Consider the following 21,417-nt stretch of genomic DNA (forward strand, 5'->3'; position numbering starts at 1 on the left):
TGTAGACTCTCATACATGGATGGGGCCGTACACATAGCCCCTCATACATGGATGGGAGTTCAGAAGAGACAGTGAACCTTACATGCCTCTGGTGACAAGGAGCTCACAGCCCTGCAGGCACCTGTGCCTGCTTTAGACAGCTGTGACCCTCGAATGGGTTTGTTTGCTTCATCAAGCTGAAATTTGCCTCTTCCCATGCTTTTGTTTTCCTTGGGTATTTCCTTTGAATTCTTTTGCCCCTTGTACAGTTGTTTTCTCAATAAGAAAGACTCTCATCAATCAAAAGGACCCTTTCTTGTGTGTCTGATGTGGAATTTTAATAGGGTTTTGACAAGAAGCAGTGTTTTTATTTGGAAATAGATCTTAAATTTACACAAGTTCTTTCCTGTCAAATTCTGAGGGAGATTTTAGTGATAGTTATCTATACTATGCCAATTCCATCATGTTTTCTTTTGAAAGCACTTTTCTTTTGAGATTTCTTTTATCAGCATCAATAAACATTCCTAAAGTTGTGACCATATGCTTTGCTTGATATTACCTCTCTTTGGAGAACTGGTTTATTTTTTCTTCCCGACAATCAAACGTCTAATTGTATGTCTGTTAAGTTTTAAATCTCATACTATGTTGTAATGCTTAAATTCATCACTTCTGCTGGATATTATGGATATGAGGATATTATGTGTGTTGTGACACTCAGCTGTAAAAATAAAGGTATTTGCAGATTTGAAATTGTCTTAAGTAAGCAGACTTTTGAGACTAAAACTTTCCCTTATTATTTTATATTACACTGGAAATTACATTTCAACCGTAGAATTCCATTTTATTATATTGGCAACTGACCACACTGTTTACTGTAAATTCATTACTGTTTTTGTATGTTCTCAGGTGCTGTGATTCTCTTGGGAAGAACCAATATGTTTCGCTTTAACCATCCAAAGGAAGCTGCCAAGCTCAGGGAGAAGAGGAAGGTGAGGGACACGGCGTCTCTAGGAGGGAACCACTGATCGGATGTGGGGATGAGTGGGTGGTGGTCTCTCTGGTCCCAACGTTTTGACTTTCTGGGGTGCAGAACCACTGGAAAAGTAGTTCTGTGATCTGGATTGATTCTAGGGAGATTGTTTCCCAGCAGATGATTGGCTGATGAAGTAAGAGAGCAAGCAAGTAAATTCTAGAGCAGACAAGGAGAAACTGCCCCTCCTAGATCCTTCTCTTCAGCCTTCCACCCTTCCCACCAAGGAATTGGGCATCATTTTGCATTAGGTGGAAAGTGACTTTCTCTAATCAGCATCTCTTAGGAATTAACCCAAAATTGGAATCACATTAATCCAAAATCAGCCACAGTAAACAGATTTTTCATTGAGGTGGGAAGCAAGAGCAGGGGTGGGTTTAGGACAACTGGGCAAGACTTTGGTTTGGTTGGAAGGGGATGTCTAAAGGGCAGTTTAAGTGCTGATGGGGAAGGGAGCTGAGGACCAGAGAAAGAAGCAAAGAAATCTGTTCAGAGACATCATGGCTGGTCCTTAGACTGAAGAAGATAATAAAGGCTACAGCTAACATTTCTCTGAGCCAGAAATGGTGCTAAACTTGTGCATATATTCTGTCACTTTATCTGTGCAGCAGCCATTAATACACCCATGCTGTCACCCCCCCGGTCAAGGTGAGAAACAGACCAAGAGCAACTCTCCCTAACTTGTTCCATAGCCAGCAAGTGGGGAGCCTTGGCTGCAGTACTGACTTGAATACCAGAAGCATTTGCCCTTGACCACTGGTTACCCAGCCTCTCATTTCTGTCTCCTTTATAAGGGATGCCCAAGGTTGCCAGTGCCCTAGATGGAAAATAACAAGAAAGCTGCAGACCTCACCCTTCTCCTGGGTGGCTTTTTCCAGCCAGTAGAGCCTCTTATCTGCTGCAGCCCAGGGTCTCCCTAGAGGGTCCTTTTTGGTACACAGGTTCAGAGGAACAGAGGGAAAAAACATGTTTGCCAGTAACTTCTCATGGAAGCAAAATAGGTCAAGCTCGCTCTTTTGGTCTCCCTTCACCTCTCCTGCCTTCATCTTTATCGCTCCCTAAGTGTGAGTGGATATCGCTGATTATAGGAGACTGCTGCCTGCCAGGTAATGGAGGATGACAAAGATATTGTAACCCCTTTCCTTGACTTTAACTGGCAAGATATTGTAACCCCTTTCCTTGACTTTAACTTCCACAGACCAACTGGGTTATGGAATTCCTGATGAATTTCCCCAGCCCTAGAAGGCCAAGGTCCTACTGTACTTAGCAGAAGGCTTGGGTTTGAAATGTATCAGGGTCTTTTTTTTTTTTTTTTAGACGGAGTCTTGCTCTGTCGCCCAGGCTGGAGTGCAGTGGCCGGATCTCGGCTCACTGCAAGCTTTGCCTCCTGGGTTTACGCCATTCTCCTGCCTCAGCCTCCCAAGTAGCTGGGACTACAGGCGCCTGCCACCTCACCCGGCTAGTTTTTTGTATTTTTTAGTAGAGACAGGGTTTCACCGTGTTAGCCAGGATGGTCTCAATCTCCTGACCTCATGATCCGCCCGTCTCGGCCTCCCAAAGTGCTGGGATTACAGGCTTGAGCCACTGCGCCCGGCCGTATCAGGGTCTTGTTGCCCTGATCTGCTTTCCTCAGATAGATCAGTTAATTGTGGTGTGTGTTAAGTAGGAGCATGTGTACCTCATTGTCTCTCACATGTTGGAAGCAATGAGTCCAGAGCAGTGACCTTTTCTTCTCTGCTAAGGTAACCACTCTGCCCTGTGTCTGCCCTTAGAGTGGCCTTCTGTCCTCCTTCAGCTTGTCCATGACCGACCTCTCGAAGTCCCGTGAGAACCTGTCTGCAGTCATGTTGTATAACCCCGGGTGAGTGAACAGCAGCATCTCCTTCCCTGTGATGATCACTTTTGCATTTATTGTGCCAACTCCATTATAGTCACAAGATTAAAATAAAACTTCTGCAACGGCGCCTCCTTATCAAATCAGCCGCCGTCATTTTCCGAGTTCCTTTCCAGCCCTTACTATATATGTGCATAATTTTACTTAGTTATAATCACAACATAAACAGTTTGCGTTTTCTGATTTTTCGCTTAACAGCATAATAAGCATTAGTAAGGGTTGTTACAAGCTTCATTATCATTTTCATAACTGTCTAATATTTTAGAGTTGGCACTTTGATTACTCAGTGCATGATCCCTTTGGCTTACGCACTTTTATCTTATTTTATAAATTATTTGTAATAACAGAGGCCGCCTGATTCTTAGGCCATCCAGTAGAGCAGGAAATTATCTTTACTACTTCAAACACTAGGGGACTACTGAGAGCACAAATGAGAATGTTTTAAATGGACTTAGTGGCTGGGTGACCTTGGACAGTCAGCTTAACTCACGTCCTTAGTGACTTCATCAATAAAATGACAGTGATAACGAAAATGCCTAAAAACAGGGAACTTTGAGGGCCCTTTTTGGTTGTGTGAGGTTCCATAGTTTTATCTTTCCTACCAGGATAATCTCATGTAAAATAATGGAGGTAAATCAAATGACTGAATAAGTGAGCGAAAAGTAACAAGAACAACATTGTCTAGAACTGTCATTTATTTAGTAGTTACTGTATGCCAGGCACTATGCTAAAAACCTTGATCTTTTAATTCTTTTTTAATTCTCACAAACCTATTTCCATTTTACATATGGGGAAATGTTTATACATTTGCTCTCCATCAGTTTCACGGTCAGAGCTGAGGCATGCATCCAGGTCTATCTGATTCCATCACCCGTGCTTTGACTCTGCTACCTCCTGCCTTACTGCAGTTAGGAGACTGGTTCCATTTTCCATTACTCCCTCACCCTCAACCCTGAGATTTCTCGCAAACATCGAGCCATGTGCTGAAAGCCATTCACTCCTTCAGCCCAAGCCAGTGTTCTGGTTTGTGGAAAGCAGACACCTGCAAGTAATTTCTTCAGTGTCATAGGAGGGATCTTTGATCACATTTCTGGATTCCTTATTTTATGGGCCAGCAAGCTGAAGCCCAAATCCAACACCTGCCTGAACTTAAGAAAAAAGCCAGGTAGTACAGCCCTGTGGCTGTGGACTCCTGGGCGCCCCCCTCTTTCCAGGATTTCTGGAAGCACCAGCAGTTGACTCCCTTGTGTCAGCCTTTGTCTTTCCCATTTGATCTTTCCATTTTGTTACATGGTCATTGAGCAAAGTTGTGCTCATTAAATAATTCTGTCCTGAAATCAGCCATGTCAGTCAGACGTCTGAAACGGGAGAACACTCTCAGAGCAACTAAATGATAAGTACTTCGGAAGGCACGTTTTGTTGTAGGTCTTTAACAGCAGTTTTAGCAGTTGCCTTTTATTGTGACTGAGATGGAATTGCTCATGTTTAAGTTTAATATAATACACAGATCTTTAGTGTTAATTTCAGCTTAAATGGTGTGATCTTGTCTCTTAGATATTGTTTGTCTAGTTAAATTGTCCTATGATATGAAGAATGCTGGCTTGGATGTGTCTCCTGGCCCAGGACCCAGTTAGTTAATCCTGGAATCCAGATACAACCATTATTATCCTCTACAGTGGTGGTGCCTTTTAATCTGAAACCATTTGCTAATGTAATATGGCTATTGAATGACTTTGGAAACCAAAACGTGATCTTCAGTCAGCCTTTCCTTTGCCACAGGCCCCTCTTTGCCTTACATGTACACATGGGATGGAAGTCTTTCTTTTTTCTTCCTAAAACTTGGGAGAAAGTGTAGCTCTCTTAAAAGTAATGTCATTTTTTGTTTTTAGATTTAAGTTCAAATAGTTTTTTTCAGTGTTTACAAAATGCAGGTCAAAGTGTACCAGTTTTCATCCTCAAAACTCCTCAATGACTTTCCATGGTCTAAAAAATAAAGTTCCAGCCTGTACCATGTCACTTGGGCTGCCCACTGTCTATGCTCGTCTCCGGGCCTCTCTCCAGGTGTTCTGAGCTCCAGCTTCCCACTGTTGTTTTTATTGGTCAGTTACAGGTGGACAAGCTTGTGCTTCTGGGGCTTTTCCTTTGCTAGCTCCAGAGACTAGGATACATTTTTGCCTGGCTACCTACTCATCCTCCAGGGCATAGTACAGACAATCTCTGCTGTGGAAGCGATTCCTGACTTTTCTTCCCCACAACCAAAAATCAGTGTCCCCTCTTCACTGTACATTACTCCATTTCTTTCCTCCTTATTTTGTCTTCTTTGTAACATACACTCATCTATCAACAAATCCTCTCTGAATGCCTTGTATGAACCAGTCAGGGTTCTAGGACAGGGGCACCATTGCCAGTAATCCCGAGAAGGTCAGCTTGCATGCTTGTTGGAGGAGAGATACAATCAACAGATAATTTAAAAATAAATCCAGAAAGTGAAAATGAAATCAAATGTCTTAGGACACTGTTTGATCAGGTGTGGCTGCCTGAAGAAGGGATGTTTGGTCTGAGACTCACATGGAGAGAAAACGACACTCATAAAACAGAAAGGGGGAGAATGGAAAGCATTGAGACAGAAAGAGAAAGCAAGTGTGATGGCTTCAAAATGAGAAGTGAAGAGAGGGCCAGAGTAGATGGAATATAGTAAGCAAGAAGAGTGGTACAAGTGAGGGTGGGGAGGTCAAGGGCCAGCTAATGTAGGGCCATGCAGGCAATTGGAAGGCGTTTGACTGTTTTTTAAGAGAGCTGGCAAACCACTAGAATGATTTAAGCAAGGGAGTAACCTGAAGATGTACTTAATACAAATATTAGGATGTACGCCATTTGGAGAATGTGGCATAGAAGCAGGAGACCATTTAGAAAAAGCTATTTCCTTGGTCCAAGTGAAAGGTAATCGTGGCTTGGATCTGCACTTTAGCCGTAGAGGTGGAGCAACGTGGAATCAAGGAATTAAGAGTGACTCCCAGGATTCAGGCTTCAACAGCTGCTACAGGTGGCACACTCTTCCCTGAGATGGGGGAGCCAGGGAGGGCAGGCCTAGGCTAGCAGTCGAGTAAGAATTCTGCTTATGTATATTTCCTGTTAGGATGGAAGCTTTTTAAGGTCAGGGGCCTTGTGTTACTCTTTTCTGTATAAGATGTCATTCACATAACATGCTTAATAAAAATTGTGTAAACAGATTAAGAATAAAATTTTAGTAAGTCACATGAGTCCCTTTGGGAAAGGCTTTTAAAATTTCTTTGGGCATGGATGTTCCAAATACTGGAACGAGACATATTATGCAGAGGAATGTGGTTTTGTGGCTAATCTGTCTGCCTAATCCCAGGGGATACTGCAGTTACTTGAATAATCTCAAAATCATGTTCAGGATCTTTAAGCCATAGGTGGGGAGAAGGCCTCGTCTTGAAATGAAGAACTAGGCCAAGGCAGTCAGAAAATTCAGGAGAAGCAATCTGTTTTGGACGGAATTACAGTTGGTTCTGGCTGCATCTGACGCTGCCATTATGCAGCCTGTTCACCTGACTTCAAGTGCACATGCTACCCCTTGCATTACTCATTGACACAAATGCAAATAAAAGTTACTTAATACTTCATCATTCTTTCTTTCTCTCTGGTTCCCAGACCCCTTCAACTTGCCACCTGCTGTAGAAAGTAATTGCCCATGAATTTTAGGTGCCTGAGGGGTGGGTTTCTAGGGCCCAGTCTTCAGTTAACATTCTTCTCCGTGGTAATGACTTTTAAGTGTACAGTTCAGTAGTGTGAAGTACGTTGACATTACTGTGCAACCAGTTTCATCTTGCAAAACTAAAACTCTGTACTCATTAAATATAACTTCCATTCCCTCCTTCCCCCAAACTCCTGACAATCAGCGCTCAACTTTTGTCTCCATGAATTTAACCACTTTAGGTACCTCATGTGAGTAGACTCTTACAGTGTGTGTCCTCTTCTCACTGGCATATTTCACTTAGCATAATGTCTTTAGTTAAGGTTCATCCACAATAGAGCATGTGTCAGAATTTCCTTTCTTTTTATGACCAAATAGTATTCCATTGTATGGATAATACCACATTTTGTTTATCCATTCATCTGTTGATGGACTCTTTGATTGTTTTCACCTTTTGGCTATTGTGAATAATACTGCTATGAACTAAATTTGTGAACAATGCTGCTATGAACATAGGTGTCCAACTGTCTGTCTGAGTCCTTGTTTTCAACTCTTGTGAGTGCACACCCAGAAGTGGAACTGCTGGATCATATGGTAGCCCTATTTTTAATTTTCAAGGAACAGCTATGCTGTTTTCTACAACAGCTGCACCATTTTGCATTCCCACCAACAGGGCCCAAGGGTTCCAGTTTCTCCATATCCTCACCAGCATTTGTGATTTTCTGTTTTTATAGTACACATCAAAATGTGTGTGAGGCAGTATCTTATTGTATTCTTTTCATCTTTATTTTCTTCTGTTTTCTCAAGTGTCCCACGTTGAAAATGGTATCTAAAAATATAGAAAGAAAATCTCAAAATGTAGTTCCCCCAGTAAGTATAGTAAATAAATGATTAACGTAAATCTATCCTGGATGGATTTCCTGATGATTACATGACCTCTCTCATGTTCTGCCAAGTTCAGTTCAACTAGCTCATTTGCATGTTTCTCAAAACCCAGTCAGTCCAAGGAGTGCCTGTAGCTAGGAAGAAGCATAATCATTCATCCTTGTATTGAAAGGCATTGCTCTGACTTCTCAGGAACTGGCTGGGCAGCACAAGTCCTGGAGAAGCTCACAAGGATCCTAGAGGTGAGGGCCTGAACTGAGGCAGCAGTGGGAGGAACCTAGAAGGGTGAGCTGCAGAGATAGTCAGGGCAGGAAGTCCTGAGGTTTGGATGATGAATTGGATATGGGATATAATGAAGGAAAAGATGTTGACTTGCAGTTTCTGGCTTCAGTAACTGGTTGGGTGCTACATGCCACTCAGCTGAAACAGAAATATGGCAGGAGGAGGAGTAGGTTGTCAAGAGGAAGGAGGATAATGAGTACAACCTTGAAAAACTAGGCCCTGGGCCTTGAACTTTCTCCTGTAAGTGACTGTGACTCCGTCAGCGATCAGACACCCCATGGAAAAAGCTCGGGTTTGTGTGGCCTGTCAAAGGCGGTATTTCTCCACTTGGAGGATGAAGGCAGATCCCCGTGTTGAATAAAATAGATGTTCACAGCCCTGCCATTTTACCTCATTCATTCAGTGGTGCTTGAGGGCCCATCATTTGTCCAGCCCTGTGCTGGGGCTTGAGTGATTGAGACAGACCGAGGCTCAGTCATCTCGGAGCCTGATTTAGTGAACAGGGAAGACACTTGTAAAGCCTGTCCGAAATCAGGACGGTGGTAGTATTATCTTTGCACATGCCAGACTTGGATAAGTTTGAAGGTCTTTAAATTAGGGAAAGCTGCACATGTCACCCCAGACCCATGCTCCCAATGCATCGCATCTCATTTTAAGTCACCTCCTAGGGCACCTACGTAGTCACCAAGCCCTGTGAGCAGTCTCGTAGCTTCAGCAGGTGACTAAGCCCTGCCGAGAAGTATGGAGTCTGGAGACCCTTAACCCCGTATTTGCCTTATCACCTCTCCAGGACAAGTTTTAACAGGAGTCAAAAGCATTGATGGCACCTCCTACTCAAACAGACTTGTTTGAGAGCTTTCTTCTGCTCTTTATTACTTTCCGCCCTCTTAGGCCAAACTAGCTGCTGACCCTCTTAATTGTTGTGTAATACAAAGCAGGTGCTTATTAAATGTTTGCTTCCCTGCCCGCCCCAACATGCACAAACACACGCGCCTCCTGGCCTCCTCCTTCTCTGTGCTAAGCCCTCATGCTGGCTTCTGCCTAACAATGCTGGGCCTCCCCTCCCTTGCCCAGGTCCCTCTGCAGCCACCTGCTTTCCTGTAGGTTGAGTCATCACCCACTCTATCCCTTGGGAATTTTTTTCCTTCCCTAATTGGCTCCACGTCGGTACGTTGTCTTCCTAGCACTCTTCCTCTTGTTGCCCCCACCTTCAGCAAGTATATAGGGATCTTTCACTCTAGGAAATCTTGTTGCCCATCACTACCAAAGAACATGTAGGACAGATTTTTTTTTTTTTTTCCTTAAATGGACAATGGGGTCAATACATGAGGAGCAGCAAATGTTGCAGAGCTCTGATTGGCATGGTTCCCACTGTGATTCCTGACTTTCTCTATCTGATGGCACAGAGAAGACTTTTGGGCCTGCCCCTGGAGTCCTGTCCCTGCCGTGAACCTGAGGAAGGAGCTCACCACACCTCCTTAGCCCTTCCTGGTCACCCCCTCCTCCTCTTCTCAGCATCCGGCCTGGCCCCTCAGTACCTACCAGGTGGTGACTTCCAAGCATCAACCTGATCATCTCTGACTTTGTTCTCCAATGTTATTTTCAGTCACTTTCCACCCCGAACTTTATCCTGTGATTTACGTGGGTCACACCTCTCTGCAGGCCTCTGCATCTGTAACACTGTCTGTGACTCCTTCCCCTTCTTCTTCCCTTGGCCAGTCATCTTCCTCTTTTAAGCTGAGCATAGAGTCATATCCTCAGGAAGCTTTCTGTGCATTTCCAGTTGGAGCTAAGTGCTTCCTGTGTATCCTCTCGCAGGCATTTTGTGCATTCGTGTGTCTTAGCTCTTTCCAAATTCGTTCATTTGATGTTTGTGTATTTAATTGATTTAGGCTTCTTGAGGGCAGGCACTGTGCCTCATTTATCTTGGAATCTCCAGAAGACCCCACAGAGTGGGCACCTCACAAATGTTCATTGAGCTTGTAGGTTTTGGCCAGCAGATGTGCTCTCAGCACAAAGGATGTGTCTGCCCTCTCACAGGTTTGCCCAGGTCTTTTGTTCGTGGTCCCTGTGCAGTTTCCTATCTCCACATTACGTGGCCCCTATCTTTGTGAGTCTCTCACCCACACAGATGTGTTTCTACACATTTGGTGGCGTTACAATGACCATACCTCTTGGTTTCTTTGGTATTGTGTAGACCTGAGTGTGTTCTTTGCAATTGACTGAAAAATTGCTGCGTGGTACTCAGTTTTTCCCAGAACAGAGCTCTCCAAAAGAATGACTGGTTTGCAAATTATTGTATCCAGTAAGCGCCAAGTTATCTTCAGAGCAGTGTGAATTTTGTCTTTGTTCAGCAGGCCATCTACTAATTTTCCAAACAGCCCATGTCTAAAAAAAAATACCCTATGCTCTGAATTATAGTAAGATTTGCAGTTTTAAAAGCAAAGTTCTTGTTCCCCAAGAACATTATATCAGCCTGACTGGGCACATAGAGTTGGAACATAGTTTGGGAAATTACTGCTGGCCCACACCTCAAGCTCCCTGGAAGCCGTGATTTGTACGCACACATGCGTGATACTTGGTGCCAGAGACTTTTTGGATTAGGCAGAGAAGCCTGGTGACTTCCTTTGGGAGTTAGCTCCACGTTGGAGAGGTGCCCAGCCAGGGTCTTTGCCAGGAGATAATTTTCCTGCAGGGGAAACATTCCTCCTCAGCTGGTGCAGCGTCTTTCAGAAGAAACCAAGCCGACTGCTCGGGCCTCCTCTGCCTTGCTTTGAGACTGCAAACAGGCGGCTCATTTGGCAAGCTGCAGAAGCTTTCACAGCTTCTTCAAAGTGCTCAAAGCAAAATTAGATAACTTCCAAGCTCATTTCAGTCTTGAAAATAAAATAATTTTTCACTGGCGCATTAGCCTCCTCTGAGCACTAACCAGTGGTGAGCCCATTTAAATGGATGTATTTGAATAATTAAATTCTAAAGAGGAGAAACACCTAGCTTTCAAACCCAGTTAAACTAAAAAATATCAAAAATCAGATCAAACCTGTATCTGGTGAGCCATTGGAGGAGCATCATCCAAGGAGTGCAGCAGCCTGAGGGGGTTTGGTTAGCATCAGGGCCAGTGCAGACCCCGCAGCCACGGAAGACCCCTAACTCAGAGGATGGTCTGAAGTTACCGATGATGGGGGAAGAAGGTGGATGAGTAATACTTAAATGTATTTTTTACTTTAATGTGTTCATTATGGGAAATTGAGAAATCACAAGCAAAAAAAAGTGACTGCAGTTAACATGTTACTGTACCTTCCAGCCTAGACCCCTGTTTCTTCCATTGTCCATCTTTGTCTCTGCCTCTCCTTGTGTAGATGTACACACACATTTATGTATGTGCACACATTTATATATATACATTTATATTTTATATCTTGTGCCAAGATGGATTAATGTTGGACTTGCAAGTTTTTTGCACTTATTATTTTTTTCTTTCATAAATTCTTTCACATTATTTTCATGTCCATATGATATTCCATTGTATGACTATTCCCTACCTCAGCGCTCTCCAGCCTTTTTGGCCCCGTGGACCAAGTTTCGTGGAAGATGGTTTTTCCAGGGACAGGGACAGAGGAGGGGGATGGATGGTTTCGGGATCAAACCCTTCCACCTCAGATAATTAGGTGAGTCTCGTAAGGAGCGCACAACCTAGATCGCTCGTGTGCACAGTTCATGATAGGGTTCGCGCTCCTGTGCAAATCGAATGCTGGTACCAGTCCGCAGCCTGGGGATTGGGGACCCCTTCCATACCTTATTTAATTTCTGTTGGTAGGCATTTTGTTATCTCATTTTTAACTATCACAAGTTATTGGGCTGAAGAGCTTTGTAGCTAAATCTTTGCATTTTGCCATGATTAATTCCTCAGCGGGGAGGAAGTAGTAGTAGAATGGCCAGGCCAGAGTGCATATAGTTTTAAGGCTCTCGCTGCATATTCACAAATTATTCTACAGAATGTTTATATATATATTACCACCATTCCCACTGATAGATGAGACTATCCTTTTTATTTTGTTTTTCAAGCTGAAAATGGGCCTTCTTAAATGTGTCAATATAATTACGCCCTCCTAGACACAGTTCTAGGCTGTATTCACAGGCCCTAGAGTCTAGAGAATCTGGCAAACAGTGGCTATCTCTAAAAGCAAGCCCTGGGCATCCTGGTCATCAAGAAAGACTCACCAAGCTCCTAATTCGTTCTGTGCTGAGTTACTTGCTATACTAGAATGCTCTATGAGATTAGCATCAGCCTTCCTGGTACTTTCAGATTAAGAATGGAAATGGATTTCCGGAATATAAAGCTGGAAAGAACTAGATTTCAAATGAAGAGTTCTGGGATTTGAATACAAAAAGCCAACGGCACCAAGGTGATAGTAAGGGCTTCTCCCCAGATGACAACAATTATATGAAAGGAAATAGTTTCATTTTCCTCCCTGTGTCCCACTCCTTCCCTATTTCTTTCGTATCTTCCTCCCTCCCTCCCTCCCTTCCTTCCTTCTTCACCTCCTTTCTGCCTTCACTAAACTGGGAGGATGAATACATCACATTAGGGAGAAAGTAAGAAGACACCAATAACAGGGGTATGCCCATTGTTGTACTGAGCCTTAGCTTTGCTGTCCACGACTGCACACTTCCAGAAAACAGACATAGAATCTAGTTTGTTGTTTACTCAGTGCACAGCAGCATACTTGGAACTTAGATGTCTAATAAACATGAACTAAGGGGAATGCACTTTTCCCCTTTGCTTTCTAACAATGTAGAAGGGGCTTCAGAAATAGAATCTGCTGGTAGCTGGAGATATTCTCAACAAGGTTTGCACCTTCATGTGAGGTCATGGTCCCCACTGCGTGTCCTGGGAGGGAAGAAGACCACATTCCCTTGCAAGCACACTTTTCTCTCCTCTTCTCGCTCACTCGCTGCTACTTTATAAATTGTCTTATCCTTTTCTTTTTTTTTTCCTTACTGACCTTGAGCATGGACATTTTATACATGGAGTTGGCAGTATTTATGTTGCTGGTAATTTGGTAGTTAGCCTGTGTTTTAGTTGATGGTTATTTACTGTGTTTATCTCTGCTGGTTTATTTTATTGGGCCTTACCATTTTTCAAAAGTTTAGTTTGCTGCAAGGCTGGTTTCTTCTCCAGTTTTTGGTCTCAGTTGTTTTGCATTTTTATGGACCATTTACTAACTTTACAGTTGGCTATAGATTGCCTTAAATAGCTTGTTAAGATACACAATCTTGGGGAACATGTGATGAAAGCAACTAAAAGAAGTGGGCTTCTTCCTCCATTAACTGAGATTAGTGTTAATTACAGATTTTGCTTTCTTCCTTTTGTCCTTGAATATTATTCCACTGTGAGCCACTTTAACTGAAGAGCTTCAGGTGTTTTCTGTTTTCAAAGTAGGTGGGGAGATGAGCGCTTGAATTCAAAGAACAATGTGCATTTATTCAGTTACTTCAGATTGTATTGTCTGAGTGGTAGGATGCATTTTGCTTCAGCCATTTTATAACCGTGCAATTGAAAGCTGAATTGTCAAGGTCAGCTGAGCAAATGAGACTGTTCTGGTGAAATGATGAATGGCAGTTACAGGCAATGGTGGGAGAAAGTAGGTTTCCTCCTAGCCCTATATGACAGCTGATTTTCCATGGCAGTAACATATTAACTTGATTACATGTCAGCGGCTCTGTAATTTGTTAACTCATTTGATTAGAACATGTTGCTAATTCAGTCAAGGTTTCCAGTTGTACACATTCATTTTTGCTTCTGGGTCTTTGCATATGCTATTTTCTCCTCCTAGAACACTTGTCCATTTGTCCACTGGTTCTTCACATGACTAAATCTTACATGGTCTCCAAAATCTCCATTTAAATGTCACTTCCTCGAAGAGGATTTACCAAACGCAATCCAAATTTTACCTCCTGGCCTACTTATTCATAGCATCCTCTATCTTTTCTTGTTAACACTTTAAGTAGTTGGTGATTATATCTGTTTGTGCAACTGTCTACTCTTGGTCTCTGTATTTAGTGGTAAGTGAAAGAGTCTGGTTTTCTCAGTACTGTATTCTGACTTCTGAGTAGGTGTTTAAGGGAATAATTCTTGACTGAATGTGTGTATGTGTGAACTGTTTCCAGACAAGGAACTAAGGAACTTCCATACCCTCCTTTTATCACAGATCGTGACTCTTAACCTGGAATGGCTGGCTTCCAAGTCCGTGACACCATATGTTTAGTCACCAGCAGCAACTCCCATATCTCATGACCTAAGGTTAATTGTCATCATTGTTGGAAATAAATGGAAATGAACCACAGATTGATAGAAGCAAAGCAGAAGTAAAACAGTCGCTGTAATCAGTGTAGATTAAACAAAATTTTTTAAACAGGTAGTTACTCTCATTATAAAGTGAAATGCTTATTATAAAAAGTAACACATTCAGAAATGAATAAAGTAATCACAAGTATTCATAATCTTTTCACCAAGAAAAAATGATTGGTTTACATTTGTAATGTTTGCTTATATTTTAAGTACATATATTTAAGTGTACATCAAATATTGTAATTGTGCATTATATAGAGTATTTAAAAAAACAGAATTGAGGTTGCACTAGATATACAGTTTCCACTTTTTTAAAACATTTTATTGTGTGCTTTTTCTCACACCATTGAATATGATTCTTCATTTTATGTTTATATCATCACTGATTTAACTTTTGACTAATCATTAAGGACATTCAGAACTATTTCCTTTTTTTCCCATGTAAATTGTTGGTAACATTTCAATTAATTCTTTATATAAATCTTGGTCTACCTTGTTATTTTGTCAGCTAAATCCACGCCCAGAATTCTTTTTTTGATGGCAGCTGCTGCTTAAATTAAAGCCACATGGGGAGGAATGAGGAGGGAAATGTCAGGGAGAGAAGTAAGGAAAGGAAGGAATATACCACTGCGTCGGATACCTAGAAAAGAAAACGCACTGCAACAGAGAGCTGGGCGTGGTGGACAGGCTGGTGCCCCGAGACCCCTGGCAGCCCTGGTCTGGGATACTGAGGTGCACATTCTCAGCATTGCCTGGTTAGGGGTGTTGGCATGTTGTCTTTCTCTTGTGCGATCTCAGAGGTGCACGCGTGTGTCAGGTGGACTTGCAAAGCTCTTCACTTCAACAGTGTATCATCATGGCAGAGGAACTGCAGTGCCTTTTATGAGTCTTCTTTGCATCTTCAAGTTTCTCTTCCCTGTTCTCTTTTCCCTCTACCCACAAATGTGCACAGTGTTTCTTTCCTTAAACCAGCCTCTTCTTGGGCCACCCAGTATAGACCTCACCAAAATAGTTTTTCAGGATAATTTCCCATGTACATTTCCAACAATATGAAATTGTGTACATAAATCATGGTACATCTATGTTATAGAATTCCATGATATTAAACTATGTTGTAGAATAATAATCATTTGGTGATTTGTCCAAGGTGTATATTATGAGGAAATGATTAAAAAATAGACTCTCTGATACGCTTTTCTCTGTGAGTGCATCTTTATGGCCGGAAAGGTTGAGGGCTGGGAACAAAATAAAGGAGTCATGGTGCGAGACACTTACCTGTGTTTTCCAAATTTTTTGCAGTGAATTATTCTAAACATGGGAGTGTGCAGGGTATTAAAAGTTATTTCTTATGGCAAAGAGACGGACATCGGTTGACACCGTCTCACCCAGGTGGTCTGTAACTCCTTGTCATTGTGTTTCTGGCTGTCAAGCTCATGCCACTGACCTCAAAACACTACCCACAGCAATCATTGGTTGAGACCTACTCTGTGCCTTACAAAAAGCCCTCAAGATACACAGTCAGCCAAGGTGGGGATCTCCGTCCGCTGAAAACCCCAGTGGAGGGGGAGACAACCTCTGCCCTCTGTGACCTGTAAGGCCCTGGATGGTATCCACCCTAGCTCTCTCTTGGGCCATGATTCTTCTCCTGTGGCCACCCTCCCTTGGTTTCTTTTCCTGTTGGCACCATGTGGTCCTTCTGTACTTCCATTGTCCTGCACACGTCCCCTCCTGGCCTGTGGCCTGGCTCGTCTCTCATGTTGGCACCAGATGCATCGTCATGGCCACTCGCTTCCTTCGTGCAGCTCTCTCCCGAGTGTCCTCTTCCCAGTCCTTCCTCTTCCCCAGCTTTATGCTTTTTCAGAGTACGTATCTCACGGCATACTCACTGTGTATTAGTGAGCTCAACCCCACACTGGTATAGAGGTTTATGAGGGAAGAGACTTGATTTCTTTTGCTGAGACCACAGTGCCTAGGAGAGTGCCTGGCATGTTGACCAGGTGAATTATGGGTGAGTGAACCAGCAGTTCCTGAAAGTCCTGCTCCGTGCTGTGATAGAGGACTCACGGGCGGGGGCAGCGGAAGAGAAGCTTGCTCAGGCAGGTGCCCTCGAGAGTGTGTCATCTGGACCTTTAATATTCTGCTCACAGTCTAACTTCCCTGTTATTTCTCACCACTTCCCCTTATTCAATCAGAGCAGTAGCCAACTGAGGCTCTGTATAGCTTCCTCTGTGTACCTCTCATTTGTCTTCCTTCTCCTATTTTTCTTCCACTGGATTTTCCCCCACCCACAACACTATGCTCATCACAGTTCCATCCATTTTTCAAGGCCAAGCTCAGACAACACCTCCTCTGCAAGGCTTCCTCTCATCCCTGTAAATGCTGTCCCTCCACCCCATCTCCTTCCTGTTGAAAACATGCCCTTTCCCATTGGCCTCCTTACATTCTGTGTGATCGATACATGAGCATGTTTCCTTTCACTCTGTTTCACTCACTTAAGAGTACCCAAAGGCACGCTGTCCATTCTTTATTCCACTCAGAGTCCTGCCTGTTCACAGCAGGTGCCAGGACAAGTTTTATTGTATGTGTAGAATGCGTGGCTGAAGGAAGTGGAAGGAAAATTATGTGGTGCGTTCTTCTGGTTTGTCCAATGGGAAGAGATATATTTTACAATGTTGGATCATTTTTAACTTTTGAGAGGCTCCTTCTGGGATAAAAAGTACCATGGTTTGGTTGAGAAGGTAAGATAGAATTCCAGGCTGGGTAGAAGAATGGATGAGAAGTTGGAAGAGGTGGGCATGAGTCCTGACTCTCAAAAGGAGGTGACCTGGGCCCTCTGTCTCACACTCTGTCGGCCTCATTCTCCTGGCCTGTAAAATAGGATGGAGGGGCAAGGGAGGCGGGGTGTGTATGAGTTCAGTGTATGATCTATCTCAAGTCCTTATCAAGTTCAGACTGCCTGTGATCCTCTCGCTTGATTAAGAAAACCTCTGGGTTTCACATCTATGTTCCTAGCTGTCATTTTCAGAGCAAGTTATACCACTGCTGTGAGAAACAGGCTGGGGAGAAACTTAGTGGAAATGCTTATGATATCAAATTTTATTATTTTTTAAAAAATCAATCCTTGTTTCTTAGGGCACTTTCCATTTGGAATGCAAAGGGTTTAAGACTGGCTCCTTGGAAAGTCTTTAGTGAGTACCTTCTAGACCAGGGATTTGGAAATTTGTTAGAAAATCATTCCCAGAGTGCTTTGAATTTTTAAGTTATAAACTCTGAAGTTTATTTAAGAGGGTTTAATTTTACAACCTTCTAGATTAAATTGCATTGTGAGACTTCTTGTCTCCCACCCCCATCTTGATACACACCCCTTGAATTGTAATTTTTTGTAAGTCCACCTACTGTGGGATACCCTGACAATGATTTGAAAAAAGGGTGAGTGGGAGTGAATAGTGTAGAAATTCCAATTGTGTCTACCAAACAGCTATTCCTAGCTTTCTAATGAAAGTTTGCTGAGAGCTGATTCACATAGGAAAGACTTCAAGGCCTTTCCATGAAGAGTTGGAAACCTGATGGATGGCTGGGTTCTTCTTTTCTTCAGTCTCCCAGAGCCTACCCTGGGAGAAATAACTGCTTTCTGCTTAGCCTTCAAGGAACATCTAGAATGTTAGGATTTGCAAGGTTGGGAAGAAGATTGGATAGGACAAGCACAAACCTCCTCACCCAAATTCAAACTTTCTCTTTAGTCTTTAAGATCCCCTAGTCTCCATGGGATTCACTCACTTGTGAGGTACTTGAGATGACTCAAGTTTCCTAGGGGATGGTAGTGTGGTGAAAAGGTCAACATTTTTGTCTAAACCATTGAAGAACCCTCTGTAGTTGGAACCTAAACCCTAGTGAAGCATCAGGGAAAGGTGAAACATCGTCCCCTGAGTTCTAGTGCTTTTCTAGTTCCTTACCAGATCTGGACTGAGGAATACCACTGAGCATTCCAGGCACAAGGCCAGGAGTTCTTTCAAAGATGACATATGCTTGATCAGAACTAGCTGCATAATTTGCAGAGTCCGGTACCTGTTGAAAGTTGGGCCTCTTGTTCTAATATCATTGAGAATTTCAAGGTGGCCACAGCAGAGCATCAAGTATGGGACCTGTCTGAGCACAGGGCCCTGTGCAGCTGCATGGGTCGCACGCCCATGAAGTAATCCCTATTATTTGACAACAACCTAAGAGTCACCTAGGAAAAAGCCAGGCCTACACATTGACCAAGAAGTTTTTCCTTATCTGATCATATGCCCACTGAGATAATAGAGTAACATCCGTGCTAGGGACTTTACCAATATGACTGTCCCATAGGGAGACCGCCTCTGTTGCCACGGGGTCTCTCTTCCATGCATGTTGTGGGCTGGACTCAGCTTCCGTTACCCTCCCCATCTACCTGCACTGCAACTGCCTGCTCAAGCATTGACTGGACCTGGGTAGTCATACTCTGTTTAGAAAGTGAAACAACATCATAGGTACAACATGGATGACCATGAAGACACACAAGGATGCAGGTGTTTATGCTTTCAGTTCATTTAAATCTTCTTCATTTCTCTCTCCTCCCTCCTTCCTCCGTCCCTCCCTCTTTATGGTATAACCTGAGACATTCCCACTTGCTCATTTTTTTATTGCCGATGATAACAGAAAGATTAATTGAAATAAGTGCAGTTATACCTAAAAATGGTAGATCTCTTTTAATGTAAAAGAAAAGGCTATCTCTGATTTTAAAAAAAAAATAGGTTGTATGCTGTCCTGTCCTTTTTTTGTTGGACTTAACACAGTAAGTGTACTTCCAAGTGTCATTTTAAAATGCTAAAAACACCTGCAAAAATTACATCCTTTGTGGTTTCCTTTTAATTATAACATTTGGGAAATTAGAATAGGGAGCCATGATAATTCCAGTAAAGTAAGATAATGAATTACACATTTAAAATGAAGCCACCTTCAAATACAATTATTCTTGATGTTCTCTCCTTGATAATGACACACTCACATTTATATTTTACAATCTACTGAGGTTTATTATCCCAAATAATTATCATTGATTATGGAAATAGGTGCATTTTGGAGTATGATTATTAAATATGTAATATTTAACAGAAATGATCCAGTGTGAGCAGCAACTCGTATCACTGCATATCTAAAAATACTCTCTAACTTTGGAATGACTCTCCCCTCATACTGTTTGTGATTTAAGACTGAGCATCTTTATGGTATTTTTTGTTTGTTTTTTAAATGTTACTCTTATTTTTGAGGAAACAGGTATCATTGTTTACCAAAGGTATTTTGCTTTCAGTAGAAAACAACCAAAGTTTCTACCTATTTAGAGACTGGTCACAGAAAGGAAATCACAAGTCTTCATTAAGAATTAAAATGGTATTCTCTCTCTGATTTCTGACTCAGTACTTTACAGTACTACTTTCAGGGGCCAGAGCAATGGCCTCAAGCACCTGATCTTGACAGCTTCCCTTAATGCACATACTTCCCTTTCTCCATCCCAATAAGTGAAGGCTTCCCCTAAGGATGACCTGTGATTTCACCAACCCGGAGACTCTTAGATCCTCCTCCAAGCTGCTCCAGACCATCCTTCCTCTGCCCACTGGAACACTTCTGAGCCTCACTTGGGACATCTGCCTGTCCCACTTTTTGCCTTTCGCACTCTTTACCTGTCTGTACTGTTGCCTTCTCCTCCCCTTCCAGACATTTCCTTCTAAGCCTTTCATCATTCTAAGTTGTGATATTATCTTCAGTGATTCTTTGCAACTAACTCATCCTGCAATCTAGTTACTTAAATAGCACTCCCTTCTTCAGCCTGGAGACTTTCTTTGATTTCTCACTTTTCCTGTAAGTCTTGTCTTGTCTCCATTTACTTCCCTATCCAATTAAGTCCCTCATCTCCAGCACTTGAGCCATCTGCTTCCCAGATCATCAGATGGTCCTTCTGTTCTTCCACTTATGTGAGTCCCATTGATTCTAGAACCATTGCGCTATCTCCCTGCCCTAAGCCTATATCTAGACATCTGAGCTCAGTGCAACGGAGAAAACCACATCAACACAGAGATCAGTGCCCCTGTAAATTAAGTCTCTAAGCTTGAATGATGCCCAGCCAGCCCTTTCTGCTCATTTCCTCCATTAGTTCTCTTGCCCACTGGCCTCTTCATTATTAGAAATAATGTTCCTGACTCTTTTACTTCTAACCCCGCCATTATTTCTCCTCACTCTTATGAAGAGGAGTCATTAGGCAGAGGAGCTTGTTTCTGACTCCGTATAGAACACAGGAGTCCTAAGAGAGCACCACCTTTAAATCCCACGTCTGCTTTGCATTCATCCTTTTCTTCTTCTTCCTGTCCCAATGAAAGAACTCCCCTTTTGCCTTTCTCAGACTAACTTCCCCTACCTGTACTATGGATCCTATAGGATTAATAGCTAGTATTTATTAACTAAGTTAATAGTGGTTGTGAGTACTCTTGTTGGATCCTCTCACCAACTGAGATCTAGGATTATTTTTGAGCCTGTGTTCAGATGAGGTAATTGAGGCATAGGAAAGTTGAGAGATTGTCCCATGGTCATATAGGAGCCAGAATTTGGTCTGGGCTGGCACCCGTGCCCGATCCCTTGCTCTCACCCATGGTGCTACCCTTTCCTTTCCTGCCCTCTCAGAGACCTCTCTGTCCATCAGATATTCCCAGCCTCTTTCCAGTTTTTCACTCAATCTCTGTCTCCTGCTTGTTCATACAAGGATTTAAATAGGCACAAGTCTATTTCGTGTGTTAAAATGAGCAGCCATTCTCCTAAAACCAACACCTTCCCTTTATAACTAAACCTACCAAGAAAGCGCTCTACTATATTTACATTCACTGTCTCCAGTTTCCTCTCACTCACTCCTCAGACCTCTGCAGTTCAGCCCCAGCCCAGCAAAGGTCTCTCCAAGATGAACCTCCACATTGCGAAGGTCATTGGGTGCTCCTTGGGCTCTGCATTTTACTTGGCATTCCTGGATTATTCCATGCTACTGAGCTCTCTCTTTCTTCAGACACCCTCTTCCCTCTGCTTTCATATGTCTGCCCTTTCCTGATTTTTCTCTGTGTCTCTAACTGCTCACTGCCAGCCTCATTAGAGGCCATTTATCTCTGCCAGTCACCACGAAGTCTGTGATCTTTCTGACTTCGCAGTAAGCTCCTTTGTTTTCCTTCTGCACGTGTGTCCTGGGTAACCTCACCCACTCTTGGGGCTCCAGTTCTTGTCTA

At 42.8% G+C, this 21,417-nt stretch overlaps 1 protein-coding gene across 25 annotated transcripts in view; it reads left to right on the forward strand.

Annotated features, from left to right (window-relative positions):
* KIF16B (kinesin family member 16B) overlaps positions 1-21,417 on the forward strand; it is a 314,850-nt gene that overhangs the window by 178,018 nt on the left and 115,415 nt on the right. For all 25 annotated transcript variants that reach the window (XM_077951170.1, XM_077951172.1, XM_077951175.1 and 22 more), the window contains 2 exons: positions 886-968; positions 2,782-2,870. In XM_077951170.1, coding sequence (XP_077807296.1) covers positions 886-968; positions 2,782-2,870 — 172 coding nt within the window. The remainder of the gene's footprint in view (positions 1-885; positions 969-2,781; positions 2,871-21,417) is intronic.

Source organism: Macaca mulatta, chromosome 10 (assembly GCF_049350105.2).
Source record: "Macaca mulatta isolate MMU2019108-1 chromosome 10, T2T-MMU8v2.0, whole genome shotgun sequence".
Lineage (NCBI taxonomy): Eukaryota > Metazoa > Chordata > Mammalia > Primates > Cercopithecidae > Macaca > Macaca mulatta.